This window comes from Suillus plorans, assembly GCF_016647745.1.
Source record: "Suillus plorans strain S12 chromosome Unknown HD556scaffold_74, whole genome shotgun sequence".
In the NCBI taxonomy this organism is placed as follows: Eukaryota; Fungi; Basidiomycota; class Agaricomycetes; order Boletales; family Suillaceae; genus Suillus; species Suillus plorans.
In genome coordinates, this window is record NW_024537458.1 from 128,797 (window position 1) to 146,984 (window position 18,188).

Genomic DNA, 18,188 nt, shown 5'->3' on the forward strand with positions numbered 1-18,188 from the left:
GACAAGCTGTTTTTCACATCGGCCGCAATATTAAGATGTCGTTCTAACTTACCGCTCGCCTAAATCATCGTTCCCTTCTTTGTACTGTGGACGTTTATTGATTTCGTCATTCACCCTTTCGAGTCCAAATTCGCGCTCGGTGATACAGTTAGTAGTAACCAATGTACTTTCCTACCTCAGCGGCAAGGCAGTTGTTGACTGTTCCTGCTCTACCTGATGTCACCCCCGAACCTGTACTCTGCTTCGAAGCTAGCCCGCGCAAGTCCCTCTTCTGCTTACTCACAAGGAGTTCTTTGACCGTTTGGCGCGTTCGAGTACGTAGGTTTTAGTGTTATCACATTCTGCAACTTAGCGCAATCCATGTCCATGTCTTATAGCCTTCTGCCCCGCTGGCCCACATCTCGAGGGCAGAAACCTCTCTCTTAGAACATGGCGATAATACGACGGTGACTTGGTCACCAGACGGGAGTAGGATCGTTATTCAGGTCTGCTCTTATTTCTAACTGAGCGGTCCGACTATCCTGCAGACATTGATTTCGTGGACATAGACTACGATGTCGTATTTGATCCTGGTCACGGTCGATTATGTTCCAGATGTATCGGTATACCAGCCATCACACATGGGTCCGAGTGTGCAGCGCAATTTCCTGCCGGGTCCAGGAGAGGGCATACCACTGCAGTCACTAAGCCTCGCACTCGAAGGTGTGATATGTACCGAGGGGCAGGTTCTCAGGTCGGCTCAAGCAATCCATATTGATGTATTTGGCTGAAAGTTTTTTCAGTGTTTCACCACGCAAAAACTGTATCATCTTTTCAACTAGTTCCCCGCCTTCTGTACAACGCATACCATGGCCAGTATACGACGAATCAGACATAGAAGAGCAGACAGCGCGCAGGTCGCTTATGGGTCATGACACTTGGATTTTGAATGACCTTGAGTTGCCTTGGCTTTTAGACCCTGATGGTAGGACCCTGATTGGCTGATGTCCTTGACGTTACTTACGAGAGCCGAAGTTACCGTCACGAAGCTCCTTCAACACTCGATATCGGGGGTGGAAACCTGGATCACTTCTGACGGGAGAGCATATTTTGTCCGTTTACAAGAAAGTAGGTATTCAGAAAACGTTTCAGAGCTTGACGAGGAGGAGACTGAAAAAGTGGGTTGCTCTGTTCTACCACTGCTCAATTTCTTAATACAGCTTCTGCACCAGAGTTCAACATCGAACCTAGCTAACGGAACATCAATTGACAGTTCTGGCTCGCAGCCGCACTACCATTGGGAAGGCACGTGTATCCATGACTTTGACGTTCCGCGTTGGGTGCAAAAGCAGCGTAGTACCGATGACGGCAGCGGTCAGTCATCATCAACCTACGTTGAACCTCGTCGGGCAATGGCAATAGCTGTCAACACGAGATTCTCACTCGTTGCAGTTGGTACTCAAAAGTTTGCAGAATCGCTCTTATTCGGTTCCTCCAACTAATTCCTCTGATTAGTGGCTCCATCGAATTTACAAGTTTTCCGACTCCGGATGAGCCTACACCCATTCCAAAAGTTATCGATATACCAAACCCGTATAACCGTTTGAGTGGTTCTGTGACTGCGATGGAGTGGAGTTCGGATGGTTATGTGCTAGCTGCGGGGTGGACACATGGCTGGGCAATATTCAGCGTGGGTGGACGATGCCTTGCATCAAGCTTTGGTGTCGAAGATCACATTGATGGCGACAGGTAAGTTCGTGACTCAACAGAATGCCAAAGCACTTACATTTTGCCATAGGTTTCAAGATACCTTCATGCACGCGGTCGAGAACCTTGTCAGTATGAGCTGCTATCCACTTTGAAGCACTCTGATTTTCAACTTTGACAGTTCTGGGCACCAGGAAACTTCGAACTAGTTGTCCTAACACCCTCCGGAATAAGTCAGTTTGTTCTTCCTACGATACCAAAATCTCACGCGATAATCATAGAACCGGACGGCCAAGTTTTTGTTCTGCCATTTGCCAAAAGCGCAACGACATGCCAACATTCTCCAGTGAGTTCATGTTATCACTCGACGATACAAGTTTTATCATACAGTGAGCAGGATAATACTCGTTACGCGTTTCTGCAAATGGACGATCGAGCGCTGGTGTACCGAGGCGCCGAGCAGCCCGACATGAGCGTCATTAATCCAGAGTCAGATGTGTGGCAACACATCAAAGTCAGTATCCCAACCATCACATACATATCGTTGACTTACGTATGGCAGATACCTCAATCCTACCTGGCAACAAATTGGCCCATAAAATACTCGGCACTCAGCAGTGACGGGCGACTGATTGCCATTGCCGGAAGGCGGGGTCTGGTACATTACAGCTCGACCTCGGGCAGATGGAAAATATTCTCGAACATCGTTCAAGAGCAGGCATTTACGGTGAAAGGAGGACTTTTGTGGTTCCACCATGTTCTGATTGTTGCAGTGGAAATTTCCAAGTCGTATCAGGTTCGTGCAAGTGCTCGCTTCCATGTGGAATCCAACTGATTGTACCTCACCAGATACGGCTCTACTCCAGAGATATGGAACTCAGCAATCAAAATGTGCTCCACCGCGAAGTCCTAATGTCGCCTGTAATCATCTTATCCTTGGTTGACAATTCACTACTGGTTTATACTGCCGACAACATGCTCAGCCACTATTTGATCATACCAACTGCTGACACAATCAAGCTGCATTTGTGCGGAAGTATCACATTTGACGGAATCATTGCCTCACCTAGCGCAGTGAGGGCATTGAGCTGGATGATCCCGAATACACAGAAACGTACGTTCACCGACTTCCAAAACACCACTTACTCATTTTTTCGTATCCAGGACTCGGTGACCCTGTGGATGACCTCGCAGTCGCCACTGTATTAATGGTGGTTGGTGGTCAGTTGGTGTTATTGCGTCCAAGAACGGTGCGCTGTGATGAGACATCAACGCAGCAGATTATTAACTTTGCCTTCAAGTCGGGTACCCAGGAGGTGAATTACGACATGCAAATCTTCGCAGAACGCATCGAATTCTGTTGGATACATCTCCGTGGTATTGGTGCACTCGAGAATTCACTCTGGGGTTACGATGGACAGAACATGCGAGTTTGGCTGAATGCACTTGCAATTGAGTCGTCCGGATCTGCCGATAAACCTTCAAGCGTCAAGGAAAGCGTGAGCATACCATTAGACTTCTACCCGTTGTGTGCGTGTGTATTCCTCATATGTGTTGGGGTCCTGTGATATGCTGATGGACAAGCAGCTGTTCTCATGGACAAGGGAATCATCATCGGCGCGGAGCATGAGGCCGCAACGAGAATGAACCTCTCATTTGTAATGTTCAGACATGCCACAAGTGTAAGTTTCTTGTCGGACTATTCGTGTCTATACTTACCTGTTTTAAGTCCCATCTTTTTCTGCACCACGTCCTCCGTTATCACCTGGAATCCGGGCAAGTGAAGGAGGCAGTGACGCTTGCCAAACACTATCAGCATCTGGTCTTCTTCGCACATGCATTAGAAATATTGCTACATACAGTCGTGGAATCTGAGTGCACAGTAGACTCAGAAGATCCTTCGACAAGCGCGTCGCCTGAGTCTGGTACACTCACGGCAGTGATAGAGTTTCTTGATCACTTCGACGCCTCCTTGGACGTCGTTGTCGGATGTGCTCGGAAAACTGAAATGACCAGATGGAAGCGTCTCTTTAGCATTGTTGGGAACCCACATGCACTCTTTGAGGTGAGACGCAGTTAAGTCTCGTAGAATGGAATTCCGCTGACTTATCGTAACAGACGTGTTTGGCGTCCAAACGGCTGAAGACAGCAGGTTCATATTTATTGGTGCTGCATAATCTTGAGCAGCTCGATGAAAACAATAAAGATGCCGTCCGCTTGCTGAAATGTGCTGTGAAAGCACAGGACTGGCAACTTTGTCGGGAACTCTTGCGCTTCTTGCATTCCATCGATGATACTGGAAAGGCGCTCAGGCATGCCTTGTCGGAGACATCTCTGGTGGCCCAGAAACGCGTCATGGTACCTTAGGTTGTGATTTTCAGTAGTCATGGGAGTAGATCGTTCGAACTTCGTAGTACCACGTGTAGCGTGTACAACCGCAGAAGTTTTCAAAGATCGAAATTTATGGCACATCGTATACCCTCTGCGATTATCTTAGGCGCCGGCGCCATTCATTCAGTAATCCGAGTTTAGCGCTTTGACGATAATCACCATCACCAGGCAGTACTAATACGGCCGCCGGCGTCACGACGGTACTTGGCTGCTTTCGAGTCAAGGCTCGGAACTCAATACTAGTGCCTAAGCGTTCTGACTTTGTCCGATGGCGAGAAGGGTACTTTTTTGCTCCATAAGGTCCCTAACCCATGTTTTACAGGGATCGCGTGCCATGTCTACAGACGTCGTGTCGATCTCTTACCAAACACTTGTATCTTCACCCTCGTCCCTAGAGACATCTATCGGTGAGTCATGTATAACATCGTATGCCACTATACCAATACTGATCCTTTCTCTTACAAGAGGAGGCGTTTGGATCGCATCCTCAGGCTCTCGGGCTTATACTTGTGAAAGATCTTCCGCCTGTCTACCCTGTCTACAGAGAAAGATTGCTCAAGCTTGCATACAAATTCGCTCATCTGGACGAGGACGTAAGAGAGAGATATGTGGACCCTGGGAGTATATACAGGTAGGTCAAGTCTGCACTTGCTCAGGTGGCAAGATTTTGACTCCGGCCTGAAGCTACGGATGGTCGCACGGGAAAGTCAGTGTTACGAAGGCTGAAAGATGCCAATCAATAAACTGGACTGACTGATGTTGCCCCTCAGGAAATCATGAATGGACGACCAGGTATGTGTACCGCCTATTGGCCGGACACCTGCTTACCTTGAAACTAGATACGCTGAAAGGATCATACTACGCTAACCCAGTAGTAGATGTTCCCGACGTCAACCCCGCTGTAAAAGCTGCGTATCCGCCAATCTACGGCGACAACGTTTGTGTGTATTATTCTTCTTACTACGGTATATTGAACACTAAATGTCACCAAGGGCCCGACAAGAACCAAAGCGGTATAGATGGTTTTGAAGAAGCCTTCAAGAATCTGGGAGGGTTCGTTTTCAATGTTGGGTGTCAACTCGCGGGCGCCTGCCAGCCCTTTGGTCAGTATATGCAACAGAGCATCGCTGCGAACAACTACTGATGAGGATCTCAGTCTCCAAATATTTGACAGACGTGTCTTTATCCGTTCCAGAACTCATCAGCACACAAACCGCTAAAGCTCGCCTTCTGCACTACTTCCCTCCTTCAGAAAATAGCCCTACCACTGAGGATGAACCCATCGATAGCTGGTGCGGCTTTCATAAAGATCATTCACTCCTGACAGGGTTGTGTTCAGTAAGTACATGCCCGAGTGCATAAATGTCATGTGTAAAGTTTTGAATGTTGTACTTTAGGCTATATTCCTTCGTGAAGAAGCAGGATTGGAGCCTACTATTGTTCCTTCACCTTCTCCGACGTCCGGCTTGTATATCAGAACCCGAGGTGGAGATCTGACAAAGGTTTCAATTCCTCCAGACTGCCTTGCCTTCCAAACCGGCGAGGCCCTGGAGCTAGTCACTGCTGGAAAGTTACGGGCGACACCTCATTGTGTGCGGGTTGGGCAAACACAAGTTGGAGCAAAGATATCGCGAGAGACGTTTGCTCTCTTCATGCAGCCCGATACCCACCAACGTATCTCTGAAAGTGATACCTTCGGGTCATTTAGCAAGAAGGTGCTGGAGGAACACTATGAAGAAGCCAGGGTAATATGATCCACGTATTATATCTAAGTATTTAACAGCCCGAATGACCGAGAAATGTGCGTTGTACAATGAGACGAGTAATACAGTAAACTAGATAAATTACAGTCAACTTAAGGTTGTGGCCCTGTGAATTGGCGATGTGGGGTGAGTGCATCCGGTAGCACAGACATAACAGCAGCCGCAAGACTGCTACGTTTGAAGGTTGAGGACCGGTCGAGCTTGCCATCGCCCACTTTGCCTGAACCGGGGGGGTGCTTGTCGTCGCCATCAGAAATTACACTCCAGTCTTCGCTGACTCGGCGTGAATCTACGGAAGTCCGGGAACCAGAACCGGAACGCTCCAGAGTAGATTGCGAGGGCACGATATTCTGCTCATTGCGGACGGCGCCTTCGACATCATGTGCAGCCTCTGATTCATTGGGGTCCCGTTTGATCAATGAACGAGCATATTCAAGATCACGGTAGATGGCCTCGATTGCAGTCGCAACACCATTCTCCTAAACTTGAGTTAGAAATGTCGTCAAGTCTTAATCAAATTGACTTACAGCGCGTATTTGTTCTCCAACTAGTTTCGCCCTCTCAATTTGTCTGACGTCTGTAGTCGCAGAGACAAGCGCCTCAGTCAAGCTCTCCGCAGTCAACTTGCGGACACCCGTTCCTATGCCAAGGGCTTCAACGCGATCAGCGGAGAAAAACTGATCTCCAAAGAAAGGTTTGACGATGGTTGGTATGCCAGCTACAGGAAATGCATCAGACCGGCCACAAAAATTAATAGCATACGGACCCCTTAAACTTGCGCCAGTAGTTCCAGCACCACCGTGATGACATGCAGCATCAATGCGCTGGAACAACCAATCATGAGGGATGGAATTAATCGGATAAATCTGTTTGGGTAATGATTCCTCAGGTTCGGATGCTTCCGAAGACTTCGTATGCAATCGATCGGACCAGCCCTTGGAGAGAATTGCATATACACCACTCCGTAAAACAGCCTCTATCACGCAATGGGTCATTGCCACCGGGTCTGAGACAACGATGCTGCCAAAGCCAATATAGACGACTTTCTTTCCAGCTTCATGAGCTGAATCGATAAACAGCAGGAGATCGGGTGGTGGGGTCCATTTTTTGGCACCCACTTCTGCATCGTCGAGGAACCAATAACCTGATGATAATTTGAGATAAACAGTTGTCATGCTAGATGAACTCGGGCATACCAGTGATGCGGATCCACTCAGGCCAATCTAAAGGAGGGGGCACAAGCGTAGGACTGAAATTATATAGAAAAGGTATCTTGTGAATCTGCATACGATCAAGGCTGGTATTGCCTATATGCAGAGTATTACGTCGCCAACGGTTTACTTGGCCTGAGATAGCACGCCAAAATACTTGATCGAACATAACGTAAGTCTAATCGCTGTCGTCAATCCAAGTGATGAACGAATACTGTTTCAACGAACCATATAGTTATACCCACCACCCATCTGAAAGAATTATCATGAGCTCCAGCCTCGTGCAGTGATGTCTCACCAACCTTGTGTTCTGGAACAGCGAAGGCATGTGGGTATGCCCTGGTACGTGTCCAAGTCATCGTGAAAGCTCTAAAATAGGGTATCTTGAGTGCCTCTGCAATGTGAATTCCGGCCATGGCACTGGGACTTTCAATTAGGATGTCTGTGCCTTGACATGCTTCCCATGCAGTCTTCAAAAGGTCATCAATCCACCCACGGAACTGGTAGGATGTAAGATCGGTGTGTACTCATACGGCATAAACATACCTTTGACATGCCTTCCTTGAGGAATGCCACAGTAAATGTGCCATTCTCGACACAGATGCGCATAAGTTCTGCTGGATCTCCACCAACATAGCCGAACTCAATTCCATACTGCCAGGTGTGTCAATGGTGTGCCACTCAAAGAGGTGGGGGACTAACAGCTTCTATCCATTCACGAAATTCGCCATGTGTTGCAATTTTGACTCGATGACCATCTTCCATGAGGCCTTTCGCCAGAGATATGTAAGGTTGTACATCTCCTCTCGAGCCGATCGTCAGGAAGGTGAAATGTAAGGATTCCTTGGGCTTGAACGTCAGGAATGTCGACGAGGAAGAGGTGAACATGACTGCTGGGAGTGATTCAGACATGCTTTCGGGTGGAAGGGCGGGATCTGAGTCTGAGGGATTGTCAGGCTCGAACTCCTCCAAGATGAGTGCATCCTTTTTCCCCTGACTGAGAACCGGGACATCTCCCGCACTCCCGCGCTTCCTGGCCTCTTCCATTTGCTGTTCCAGAATACCGACGAATGCTTTTCGGCGGTCATCGAAGCCAAATTCAAAAAAGAGTTCCTCATGGCCTTTGATAACAACTGTGAGACCGTAGTGGCCGAACCGAGTACCCTTGGTCTTCTCGACACTCAAGATATCTCGAATAGGAAGAATCATCTAGGAAAGTGCTATGAGGGGTAGACCCCGAAGATTCAAGAATTACGTACCCGAGTCTTGGAAGAAAGAGGGCCAGTCGACTTGAAACAGAAATAGTTGATCGAGACATACAGCCGGCCAGGTACTGGTAAAAGACGGAATATATATCCAGTGAAATCTAAAAGATGCTTAACAGCAAAACATGGGATGAAAGGAATACACATACAGCCCAACAAGATCTCCTTCTCGTCAAAGGCAAATGCAATCCTGAATTTCTCAGTAGCTTCCGGATCGACGGAAGCTTCTGGTGTCTCAAGGACACTGTATCCAAGATCACCTTGGGCACTTCCGGAGCTCCGCCGGGCTGCTGATTCTGCATTTGATGGTACAGAATATACTTCACTTATGCTGCCTCCACTGGGAGAGGCACTAAGCGAAGACGCATTCGAGGTAGAGGTGCCGAGGCGGCCACGGGGGACCTTGAGCCAAGAGGGTACCCCCACGTTCCATGGAACACTTGATGGGACGGACTTCGTGGATGGACTAGGAGCCAGATCACTCACAGACGTGGAAGGAGGATAAGTGTGGTCCGTAGGAGTAGCAATTGTGTATGCTTTGGAAAGGGCATGAAGCGCCCTATTTGAGTCTGGGGAAGATATCGAATTAGGCGAAGTTGTGATGGGCACCAGTGAAGAACCGGAGCTCTTAGTTATGTGAGTGTAGTCATCAGGCGCTTCGGTAGGTTCGGGAGCCCCTGATGAACTGTTCATGCGCCCCAAAGATGCGGGAAGCGAGTCGTGGAATGGTCGCAGGAGAGACGATAGTCTGAAAGAAGAGCCAAAACGCGTGTCTGGTGTTGGAAGGCTCTTAGCACGATCCATACCATGAGTGGCGGAAGGCGGGCGGGTGGAGGTGGTGTCCAAGACCGCCAGAGGCGACCTGGTGACCGATGAACGATGTGAACGCACAGCATCGCGAATATGTTCCAACGCGACCGGCAAGTTCTGGAAGTAAGCGAAGAAATACGAGTCCACTGTATAATGCTCCTGCTCTTTGTCAAACACTTTGACCTCGATGGTCTCGCTGAAGTCTATCGCTGATGACTTCTCGACATCAAGGACAGACGCGTAAGGGATTGCGATCTGCAAGAGGCAACATGTTAATACGTAAACAAGTAAATACTATCAACCTGCCTTAACAGTGTCACCCATATTTTGGGCCTTGAAGATGACTTTCTTTATGGCCTTTACCCATTCTTCCCGACTAGGAACTGAGTCGGCTGACATGAGAACAGTCTTCTGGTTGGTTCGGAGACGTATCTCCTTCTCTCCGGATGGATCACAAGATATCGCATAACGAAGGTCCACTATACCATTTATGAAATAGGGGTCCTAATGAGGTATGAGATAGCGATGTCTCAGAATTTGTTTCACCCACCGAAGAAGAGTGATACCAAGAGAGGGCATCGTTCTTGAGCACGAACCAGTGCTTTGTCCACCGCTTAGTATGGTTAGCCCTCTTGCTGAGTGTCCCTGACTTGAGTATTTGATCCTACAGAGATTATAAAAGCACGCCCGACGTGTCTGCATAGATTTCTTACCTCTCGGGTGGGCATATGCGCAAAGAAGCACAAATGAGAGTTCGTGAGGTACATATATCCCTGTAATACTATGCGTGGCGTTAGAATCACACACCAAAGCGTAAAACAAACTGCCTTACAGACAGACCGAAGCAACCAGCAAGGCATTTCTGTGATTGGTTGAACATCGTGAGTAGCATTAATGAATGAGATACTCGCCGGCTAGAACTTCGTCGATGGCATTCAATTCAAATATCTCCTTTAACTTCTCGGCTAGGCGCGCCCTCCTCCCGACTTTGACGGTTGTGATACTCCCAGCATAGCTAGTCCTACGTCTCATATGCACCCCAGGTCGGAAGACCGTCGACAACTCCGGCATAACATGTTCTGGTTTTGGTAAATCTGCGGGGCGCGGAGTGGTAGCTTCAAAGTCCTCGGCATCGGCATCCTCTTCGGAGAGACCAGTGACGTCCAAATCTCCGTCGGATGACTCATGTTCTTCCTCTGGCAATGGCAACGCAGTGCGTGATGATAAGGATGCTTCCGTTCTCCTCGAACGCGCAACAGGACGATAAATAGCGTGAATAGAAGAAGCCATAGGCAATGCTAGAACAAAATGTCAGAGAAGAAAATCAATGCAGGAGATCACAAACCTCCGGAATCTTCATCGCTATCCTCGTCACCGTGTGGCGTTATGATGTTAGTATGGTCATCGTCCTGATCAGAAACATCTGCCCATGGAATAGCTTGTAGAGCTTGAATCAGAGTTTGAGTTCCAGCACGCATCTAAAACACGTGATTTGTCAATTGAATTACGCGTCACAGGGAATGGTCGTACAGAGCCTGTCCCTCGGAACGCCTGCAATGAGGGCCTATTACGGAGTGGAGAGGGTGAACGAGGCCTGATAAAAGGCGAGTCATCCTGTATAGCATTTGACAATTGGGCTTCTGTGTCGGTGTTTCCATTGGAAAGTACCAGTTTAGGCATTTGCAAGTTACTAGACACAATGGCTACAGGGTAGCGTCTGTTAATTTCTTTACGAAGAAAGGGAACATCGATTGTTACCTTCAGTTTGATCCGACTGCTCTTTGGCCTTGCTTTTGCGACTCAGACTGAACACACGCCTGTGCTCTCCGCCGTATTTAGGCGAACTTGGTGACTGAGCTATACTACCGATACTCTTTCCAAAATCCTTGGTTCTGAGCGCCAGACGTTTCGCGCGACTTTGTGGAGATGATGAAGAGTCCTCGTCTTGTTCAACCTGGTCTGGCAAACGGGGATCTTGGGGCGAAAATTCACTTTCCTGAGGACTTGGTACTGCTGTATTACGAGCAAGGGGCTTCCAAGGGGGCGATTTGGACATGCTGGCTGGCTGGCTCTGCTCAAGGCAAGATAGTGAAGTGAGCCGAACGTAGATATCAGCGCCAGACTTGGCGATTATTCCCTATTTGGATAAGCAGCCAAATTGTAGTGGCAAGTGGCAGCTCAATTATTCGTGGGAAAATAGAATGCAGACCTTCAAGATATTAAAGTCGCGTGTATTCAATGCTGCAAGCGAACCTGGTTGATGCTGAGCCGTGAAGTTTTACACCCCGTTATACCTTGTTTCATTCACCTCTAGAAGCTATCGGAACATTGAAAATGAGAGGAGAATACTGTATTGGAGGTGCATCCTTGCTTTCGTGAGCATATTTTTTTCCGCTTCCGCTTCCGACTTACCTTGGCCACAGATTCGTTGCACTATTGCTATTAATCTTTGTCCATGTAAGTATGTCTCTTTGTCGTCCTTTACCATTCTAATGCTGTCACTTCTGTCAGGTTGGGCAAATAAATACCTCACTTGTTCCACATGGAATTTCAATGGTGATTGGTTCGCGGTCATAACTGTGGGTCCGAAACCTTTCTGATCACACCGTCTAGGCAAAAATCAACACTTCAGGGTTCGGGTTAGCGCCCCAAATAATTTATTTAGCCAATATGCTAATAAGACCACAGCCAGGCACTGAGTGATGCCATCCTTGATCCGGATCAAGGCATATACACCACCAATTATACATCACCGCTCGGCCAGCAGAATGGGCTGAGGCAAACCTACGAGTTCGGCCTCTATTCCTATTGTGCATACGTTAACAGCTCTGCTGGAACATGCACCAATCACACCATTGCCGACAAGTTCGAGCCTTACATTGCGTTAACGTCCGATATGCTCACCAACTACTCACAATATTGTCATACAATGTTTGCTAACACGACGTTCATCAACTCATCCTACCTGGGTTATAATTCTCGCGTTGCATACTACTTCATCCTCATTGGAACTATATTTGCCACCATGGCATTGTTCACGTAAGGTCCACCTAGATTCTCATGCACCACACTCAAGGCCTGCCTACAGTGGTGTCTTAAGAAAGGCACTCCCGTTCGTTATTTCAACGGCTTCATCGATAATTGCTGCGATATCCATTCTCATTGGCGCTGCCATCTGGACATCCATCGTCAAAAAGTGCGAAGGCATCAATACCCTGGACCTCGTACCACTCAATGGTGACGTTGTATCAGGGATGATTGTGTCCTATGGGAATGGAATATACCTTACGTGGGCAGCCTTCGCCTGTTTGGCCGCAGCCACAGTGCCATACATGGTTAGGTATGGTTCTATTGTTCAATCAATTCGTTCAAAACGGCGTAACTTATCACTCAACCAGCTGTTGCACATTCCGAGGATGAGTGTTTGATGCTGGCCATCACCCGCAGACTTCAGCGGTGGACTTTCATGATAAGCGATAACCTATCACGATCAACGTTGTGACTCCCCTCGTGGGACTCATCAATGAGGACATTTAGACTATACAACTATGTATTATTATTCAATTTATGATGAAATGAAAGTGACGCAGTTGTTGATGCTCCTTTGCTTCAAGTAAGGTTCATTGTAAAAACAAATCACAATGGGACAAGTGACGCATAGCAAAAAATTATTAGCCCACCGCGAGGGTCGAACTCGCAGCCTTCAGATCGCCTAGTCATAAGAGTCTGACGCTCTATCCGATTGAGCTAGGCGGGCGATGACATCTTCAGCAATCCCACGCACTCGAGCAGGACCTGGACCATCCCGACGGAACGGACAAAGATGACCTCCGAGAGTGCGGGAATCACTTTTGTACACGCGCCGGTAGCAACGGACGAGAGGTAAGCTTTGATGACAGGGGCAACCCAAGCTGTGCACTAACCTTGGTGGGATTCCAGGCGACCCGGCGTCAACTCGCGCATACCTTCGGAACTTTTCGGTAGCAGACTGTGACTGTGAGCCTTCAACATACCGTACAACCTCCTAAAGCTTTAAAGACGCAAGTGTCCGCTTCTTCTATGAAGTAAGCGAAATATGCAAAATCATTCACATAAAGATGCTGTGCGTCCCGACGTGGTTGCGATCGTTGGTTGCATTGGAGTCTGCACGGAGATCAAGATGGGGGCGCAAGCGCACATACTAGTACGAGTCAGCGGTTGCGCTCCGACGGGACGTGAGACAATTGTTTGTCATTCGTTCCAGATAGAAATGTCTTAAATAGGCTGTGAAGGGTGAGAATGAGGCTGATGTAATGATGGGTTATAAGCCGTCTGCTTGCGTGGTCCGCAGCAAGAATTCGCCCCCTCTTGTTTAACCTGACTCGATTGAACACTCTACGACTTCGCAATAAAATCATTGCGCAGTATCAGATTCCCCAATGGCAGCAGACTCACAAGCCGACGATTTCTATTCTTCCTTTGAGCCCTATGGTTCTGAATTCACAAAGCAAGGTGGTGGCCTTGACTTCGCTTCATTTCACTCGCCTTCAGACATCCTCGCACCCCATCCCGATCTATTCGAATTAGAACTGGATTCAAGCCTTGCGGCTTTCAACGAAGTCCAGCTCCAGCTCCTCACCGTAGATTCCAACGACGCTTACTCCTTTTTGAGATCCGATACTCCAACGTGTGGTCCTCCTTCCACGATCACCGTTTCCTCCGAGTCCACATACGACACTCTTTCCACTCACTCAGAGTCCCTCTATAACTACCCGGATTCTCCTTCCTTTTCTGCCAATTGCTCCTTTCCTTTAGACCTAGAGATGGATTTCCAGCGCGTTCGTGTCGGTGGTAGCGCTTGCTCCGACTATGGTATTAATTCCGCTGCGCAGTCCAACAATAATTCTCTTCCCATGACTGTCGACCCCAGCACTTTTGGGACCTTGCCCCTTAGCCCCCGCAGTCCTTCTGCGACTGCGCCTGCCATAGACAATTCCTATAAGCGCACAAGCTTCTCAGACTACGGTGGCGCAACTCGCATTCCTGCGGTCCCAAAGTCCTCGACCGCAGAGTATTTCCTCAGCTATATTTCTAGCACTGACTCCGCCGTCGCGCCATCTAACATGTCGCAATTATCCGCATCCTCATCCCCCCCACCTCTTGCAAGGTCACTCAGGGGCGTTGACGATCAATCCAAAGACGATCCTCGCAAGAGATACCAATGTCCTTCATGCCCCCGAGGTTGGTACCATATGTGCTGCCCTGGCTTATCGCTGATCGCTTTTGTCCTCTAGCATTTGCACGGGCTTACAACTTGAAGACGCACATGGCAACCCATGACCCAAACCGTCTCAAACCCCATGTGTGCCCTCATCGCTCGTGCGGGCGGTCTTTTAGCCGCAAACATGATCTTGGCCGTCACTTGGTCAGCATCCATCGTGACGAGTCAGTAGCTTCCACGCCATCTGCAGCAGTGAAGTCTATAGGTGTCGACAACGGTCACAGGAGTTGGTGTGATAGCTGTGGTAAAGGAACAATCGGTGCCTCGTCCCAGTGCTTGTGCGCCGACATAAAATAGTTGCAGAATCCGTTGTCCTGTTTAACACTATGCGTGCGTATTGTTTTGGATTGTGTTTCCCTGTACTGACATGCGCTGTTCACAGCATGGGCGAGTATTTTTCGCCACTCGCTTCGTCGTAGTCGATGGTCGATTCGTCCACTGCGCGCTTCTGAAGACGTATCATTCCGCTATCTACGCTATTTCCGTTCTCGATGTGTTGCGTATCGTACCGTTCAGCCATAGTTGCTGAGCCCAGTGATGAACGTGATCTCGGGCTGCCTCATTTATGCCTACCTTTGTCCACGATGGGCTGGTAATATTCTATCTCATTCGGATACTTTATTTGTGTTAACTCCTATACGACAATGTTTTCTTCTGTAACGTAAACAAACTTATATCTTAGATGGCGCGTTGGCGTTGTCCTGCCACCTTCATTATTTATGTACCCATTGCGGCGGAAATACCACTATTTATGATGCATTTGTGAGCGTGTCAGAATTACTCGCACATAATCTCATAATTGAAACCTCCTCTTCGACAATTTGTTCTGGATAGTACCGAGGCCTTGTCAAAACATTCACCGGAATCCTCTGCCACTACATATTTTAGCCACCGACGCTAGTGGCCCATACCATTAAGTGAGAGTCATGCGGGTGTGCACATTGTTTTGAAATTCAAATGGACGCGCGGTCACGTGTACCGATCGTCTTTTCGTCACCGGTGATCTCATTGAAGTTCAAAAGTTTGTCCGCGTCGGCGGGAAAGACTCAGGAGTATAAAAGGCGGGATGGACGTTCAAGTCTCCTCTCTTTCCATCACCCGCCATGTCGTCTATCGGGCAATCAGTCGAAAAAGCTTTCACTACTATGACCTCTAAGAACTCCAAAGTCGTGGACTTGCAGCGAGACATACTGGAACCGCGAACCAGTCAGCCTCTGACAACGGATCATGGTGTCAAGGTGGCTGACACGGACAATTGGTGAGCATGAGTGTATGTATCGAGTAGGCGGTGTTGATCTTTAATTTCTCGTCAGGCTCAAGATCATCGGCTCCGATTCCGAGTCAAAGTCCGAGTCAAAGAAGAACGGTCCTTCGCTCCTTGAGGATCAAATTGGGCGAGAGAAGATACACCGCTTTGACCACGAGCGGATCCCAGAGCGTGTAGTGCATGCCCGCGGTACCGGTGCTCATGGCCATTTCAAAGTATTTGACGATCGCGCTTCGAAATACACATTCGCCCCTGTCCTGACGGATTCCTCGAGGACGACTCCTGTCTTCGTCCGTTTCAGCACTGTTCAGGGTTCGCGTGGCAGCGCTGTGCGTATATGCTTCTTTTTTCGCGCATATAATCGGTTAACGTCTCCCGTCGCGTGCAGGACACCGTCCGCGATGTCAGAGGGTTTGCGGTCAAGTTCTATACTGAAGAAGGCAACTGGGACATCGTCGGAAATGACATTCCCGTTTTCTTCATTCAGGATGCCATTAAATTCCCTGACTTCGTTCACGCTGTGAAGCCAGAGCCTCACAACGAAGTGCCTCAAGGCCAGAGTGCCCATAACAACTTTTGGGATTTTGTGGGCCTGCAACCTGAGTGTTCGTCAAATTGGGCGTTCCCGGATACATGTTGACGCCCTTTTTTGCAGCTGCACATATGGTGATGTGGGTCATGTCTGATCGCGGCGTTCCACGGTCCTTCCGCATGATGCAAGGATTCGGGGTGAACACCTTCACGCTTGTGTCTGCAGATGGTAAACGCCACTTTGTCAAGTTTCACTTCATCCCGGAGTTGGGGGTCCACAGCCTTCTTTGGGATGAAGCCCTCAAGATCAACGGCCAAGATCCCGATTTTCACCGTAAGGACTTGAGCGAGGCCATCGAAAGCGGTGCATACCCAAAGTGGAAGTTCGCCATTCAGACAATCCCTGAGTCCGAACAGCACGATTTCGATTTTGACATCTTGGACGCCACCAAGATCTGGCCACAGGAATCGGTACCTCTCGAGGAGATTGGCGAATTAGTTCTCGACCGCGTTGTCGACGAGTTCTTTCCAGAAACCGAGCAAGTCGCATTTTGCACCAGCCATGTCGTTCCAGGAATAGGATTTAGCGACGATCCTCTTCTGCAAGGTCGAAACTTCTCGTACTTTGATACCCAGATCTCTCGTTTGGGTGCCAACTGGGAGGAGGTGAATTTTATTCGTTTAGTCTGTTGCTGAAACTATGGCTCATTGCTACGACCGCAGCTTCCAATTAATAGACCTGTATGTCCTGTGTTCAACCACAATCGTGACGGAAAGAGCAGGCATCGTATTGTTAAGAGCGAAGTTAACTATTGGCCCAACCGCAAAGATATTGGACACCCAGTTTCTGAGGAGAAAGGTGGATACGTCGAGTAGGTTTATTTCATGTCTTTTCGCCTTCTCAGTCTCACAGGGTCATAGATATGCAGAGCGTCTTCAGGGTATTAAACAGAGGGCACGCGGGTCGAAGTTTCAGGAGCACTTTAATCATGCTCAACTTTTCTATAATTCGCTTGCCGCGTATGAAAAGGCCCACCTCGTCAACGCTATCGGCTTCGAACTTAGTCATTGTGAGGACCCGGACGTTTACAGGTCCTATATCAACGTTCTGAACAACATTGATTTCGACCTGGCAAAGGCAGTCGCCGTTCAGGTGAATGGCGATGTGCCGAACAAGCCTGGTCGTGACAATCATGGGCGTACGAGCCATGGTCTTTCGCAGCTCGACTTCTTGCCCAAGGAGCCTACCATCGTCTCAAGGCGCATTGCCATCCTGATCTCGGACGGTTTCAACGCTGTTGAGATGCAAGCTGTGAGGGCTGCTCTCACAAGCGCAAAGGCTGTTTGCTATCTTATTGGTCCTCGTCGTAACCACATTCGTCCAATGGCCGGTCAGGACCTCGGTCCAGAAGTATTCGCCGATCACCACTTTGACAGCCAGCGTTCAACGTTGTTTGATGCCATCTATATCCCTTCCGGTGAAGAGCATGTGAAAACCATTGCAAAGAATGGTCGCGTGGTTCACTGGGTAAGGGAGGCATTTGGTCACTGCAAGGCTATCGCTGCCGTTGGTGAAGGTGTGTCCATAAATTATCACATCGCCGTTAACGCCTGAGATGTTTCAGGTGTTGATTTCCTCCGCGAGGTTGTTAGATTGCCTGCCAGTGTTGATCTATTCACCCCTTCGCGCGTCCAAGGCATCGATGAAGTTGTCACATCTTACGGCGTCGTGACTACAGGGAAGTACAGCGCCTCCTCTGTTGTCACAGACGTGCTCAATATCGCTGCGGACACGAGAGGTTTCGCTTCTAACTTCGCATTCCAGATTAGCCAGCACAGGTGTTACGAGCGAGAGCTGGAGGGGCTGACTCAGCAGGTTGCGTTCTAGTCTTATCGCATACGTAATGACAGCTGTCAATGCCACGTGTATTATCTCCGCAGCCGTTCTCAAGGAAGCTAATATTGGATAACAGAATAAACACCGTCATCTGATATACGCACAAC

At 48.7% G+C, this 18,188-nt stretch overlaps 6 protein-coding genes and 1 non-coding gene across 7 annotated transcripts; 5 read left to right on the forward strand and 2 right to left on the reverse strand.

Moving 5' to 3' along the window:
- Window positions 1-161: 161 nt before the first annotated feature.
- Window positions 162-4,053, forward strand: HD556DRAFT_1246201 (RIC1-domain-containing protein; the record flags this gene model as incomplete). The annotated part of the gene is made up of 18 exons (XM_041298590.1): window positions 162-314; window positions 378-485; window positions 549-733; window positions 783-964; window positions 1,015-1,169; window positions 1,212-1,444; window positions 1,495-1,728; window positions 1,778-1,814; window positions 1,868-1,919; window positions 1,968-2,032; window positions 2,084-2,200; window positions 2,249-2,482; window positions 2,536-2,800; window positions 2,851-2,936; window positions 2,988-3,216; window positions 3,274-3,368; window positions 3,416-3,751; window positions 3,805-4,053. 18 exons carry the CDS (start codon window positions 162-164, stop codon window positions 4,051-4,053), a joined length of 3,015 nt encoding a protein of 1,004 aa, XP_041155161.1.
- A 358-nt stretch (window positions 4,054-4,411) lies between these two features.
- HD556DRAFT_1448358 (Clavaminate synthase-like protein) lies at window positions 4,412-5,831 on the forward strand (the record flags this gene model as incomplete). The annotated part of the gene is made up of 8 exons (XM_041307413.1): window positions 4,412-4,484; window positions 4,543-4,708; window positions 4,762-4,783; window positions 4,848-4,869; window positions 4,917-5,018; window positions 5,070-5,180; window positions 5,234-5,415; window positions 5,475-5,831. The coding sequence occupies 8 exons, from the start codon at window positions 4,412-4,414 to the stop codon at window positions 5,829-5,831; spliced, it is 1,035 nt and encodes a 344-aa protein (XP_041155162.1).
- HD556DRAFT_933843 (glycosyltransferase family 1 protein) lies at window positions 5,471-11,255 on the reverse strand. Its single transcript, XM_041312069.1, has 17 exons — window positions 10,885-11,255; window positions 10,657-10,829; window positions 10,472-10,604; window positions 10,038-10,424; window positions 9,959-9,988; window positions 9,840-9,907; window positions 9,677-9,790; window positions 9,439-9,630; window positions 8,466-9,381; window positions 8,311-8,417; window positions 7,754-8,260; window positions 7,598-7,705; window positions 7,354-7,551; window positions 7,280-7,303; window positions 7,037-7,229; window positions 6,368-6,984; window positions 5,471-6,319 (listed from the first exon to the last, which is right to left on the reverse strand). Exons 1-17 carry the CDS (start codon window positions 11,180-11,182, stop codon window positions 5,933-5,935), a joined length of 4,452 nt encoding a protein of 1,483 aa, XP_041155163.1. The 5' UTR covers window positions 11,183-11,255; the 3' UTR covers window positions 5,471-5,932.
- An 80-nt stretch (window positions 11,256-11,335) lies between these two features.
- HD556DRAFT_1407228 (uncharacterized protein) lies at window positions 11,336-12,728 on the forward strand. The gene is made up of 7 exons (XM_041304034.1): window positions 11,336-11,501; window positions 11,550-11,583; window positions 11,638-11,682; window positions 11,740-11,765; window positions 11,815-12,165; window positions 12,215-12,466; window positions 12,525-12,728. Exons 1-7 carry the CDS (start codon window positions 11,461-11,463, stop codon window positions 12,544-12,546), a joined length of 771 nt encoding a protein of 256 aa, XP_041155164.1. The 5' UTR covers window positions 11,336-11,460; the 3' UTR covers window positions 12,547-12,728.
- A 71-nt stretch (window positions 12,729-12,799) lies between these two features.
- HD556DRAFT_t108 lies at window positions 12,800-12,883 on the reverse strand. Its single transcript has one exon. It is a non-coding gene; the product is annotated as a tRNA-Lys (tRNA).
- Window positions 12,884-12,949: 66 nt separating this feature from the next.
- Window positions 12,950-14,683, forward strand: HD556DRAFT_1434286 (uncharacterized protein; the record flags this gene model as incomplete). Its single annotated transcript, XM_041305307.1, has 3 exons — window positions 12,950-12,962; window positions 13,564-14,346; window positions 14,400-14,683. The coding sequence occupies 3 exons, from the start codon at window positions 12,950-12,952 to the stop codon at window positions 14,681-14,683; spliced, it is 1,080 nt and encodes a 359-aa protein (XP_041155165.1).
- Window positions 14,684-15,219: 536 nt separating this feature from the next.
- On the forward strand, window positions 15,220-18,161 carry HD556DRAFT_1538975 (catalase-like domain-containing protein). The gene is made up of 7 exons (XM_041309702.1): window positions 15,220-15,644; window positions 15,700-15,982; window positions 16,042-16,258; window positions 16,309-16,850; window positions 16,908-17,056; window positions 17,106-17,761; window positions 17,810-18,161. The coding sequence occupies exons 1-7, from the start codon at window positions 15,490-15,492 to the stop codon at window positions 18,070-18,072; spliced, it is 2,265 nt and encodes a 754-aa protein (XP_041155166.1). The 5' UTR covers window positions 15,220-15,489; the 3' UTR covers window positions 18,073-18,161.
- Window positions 18,162-18,188: the final 27 nt, after the last annotated feature.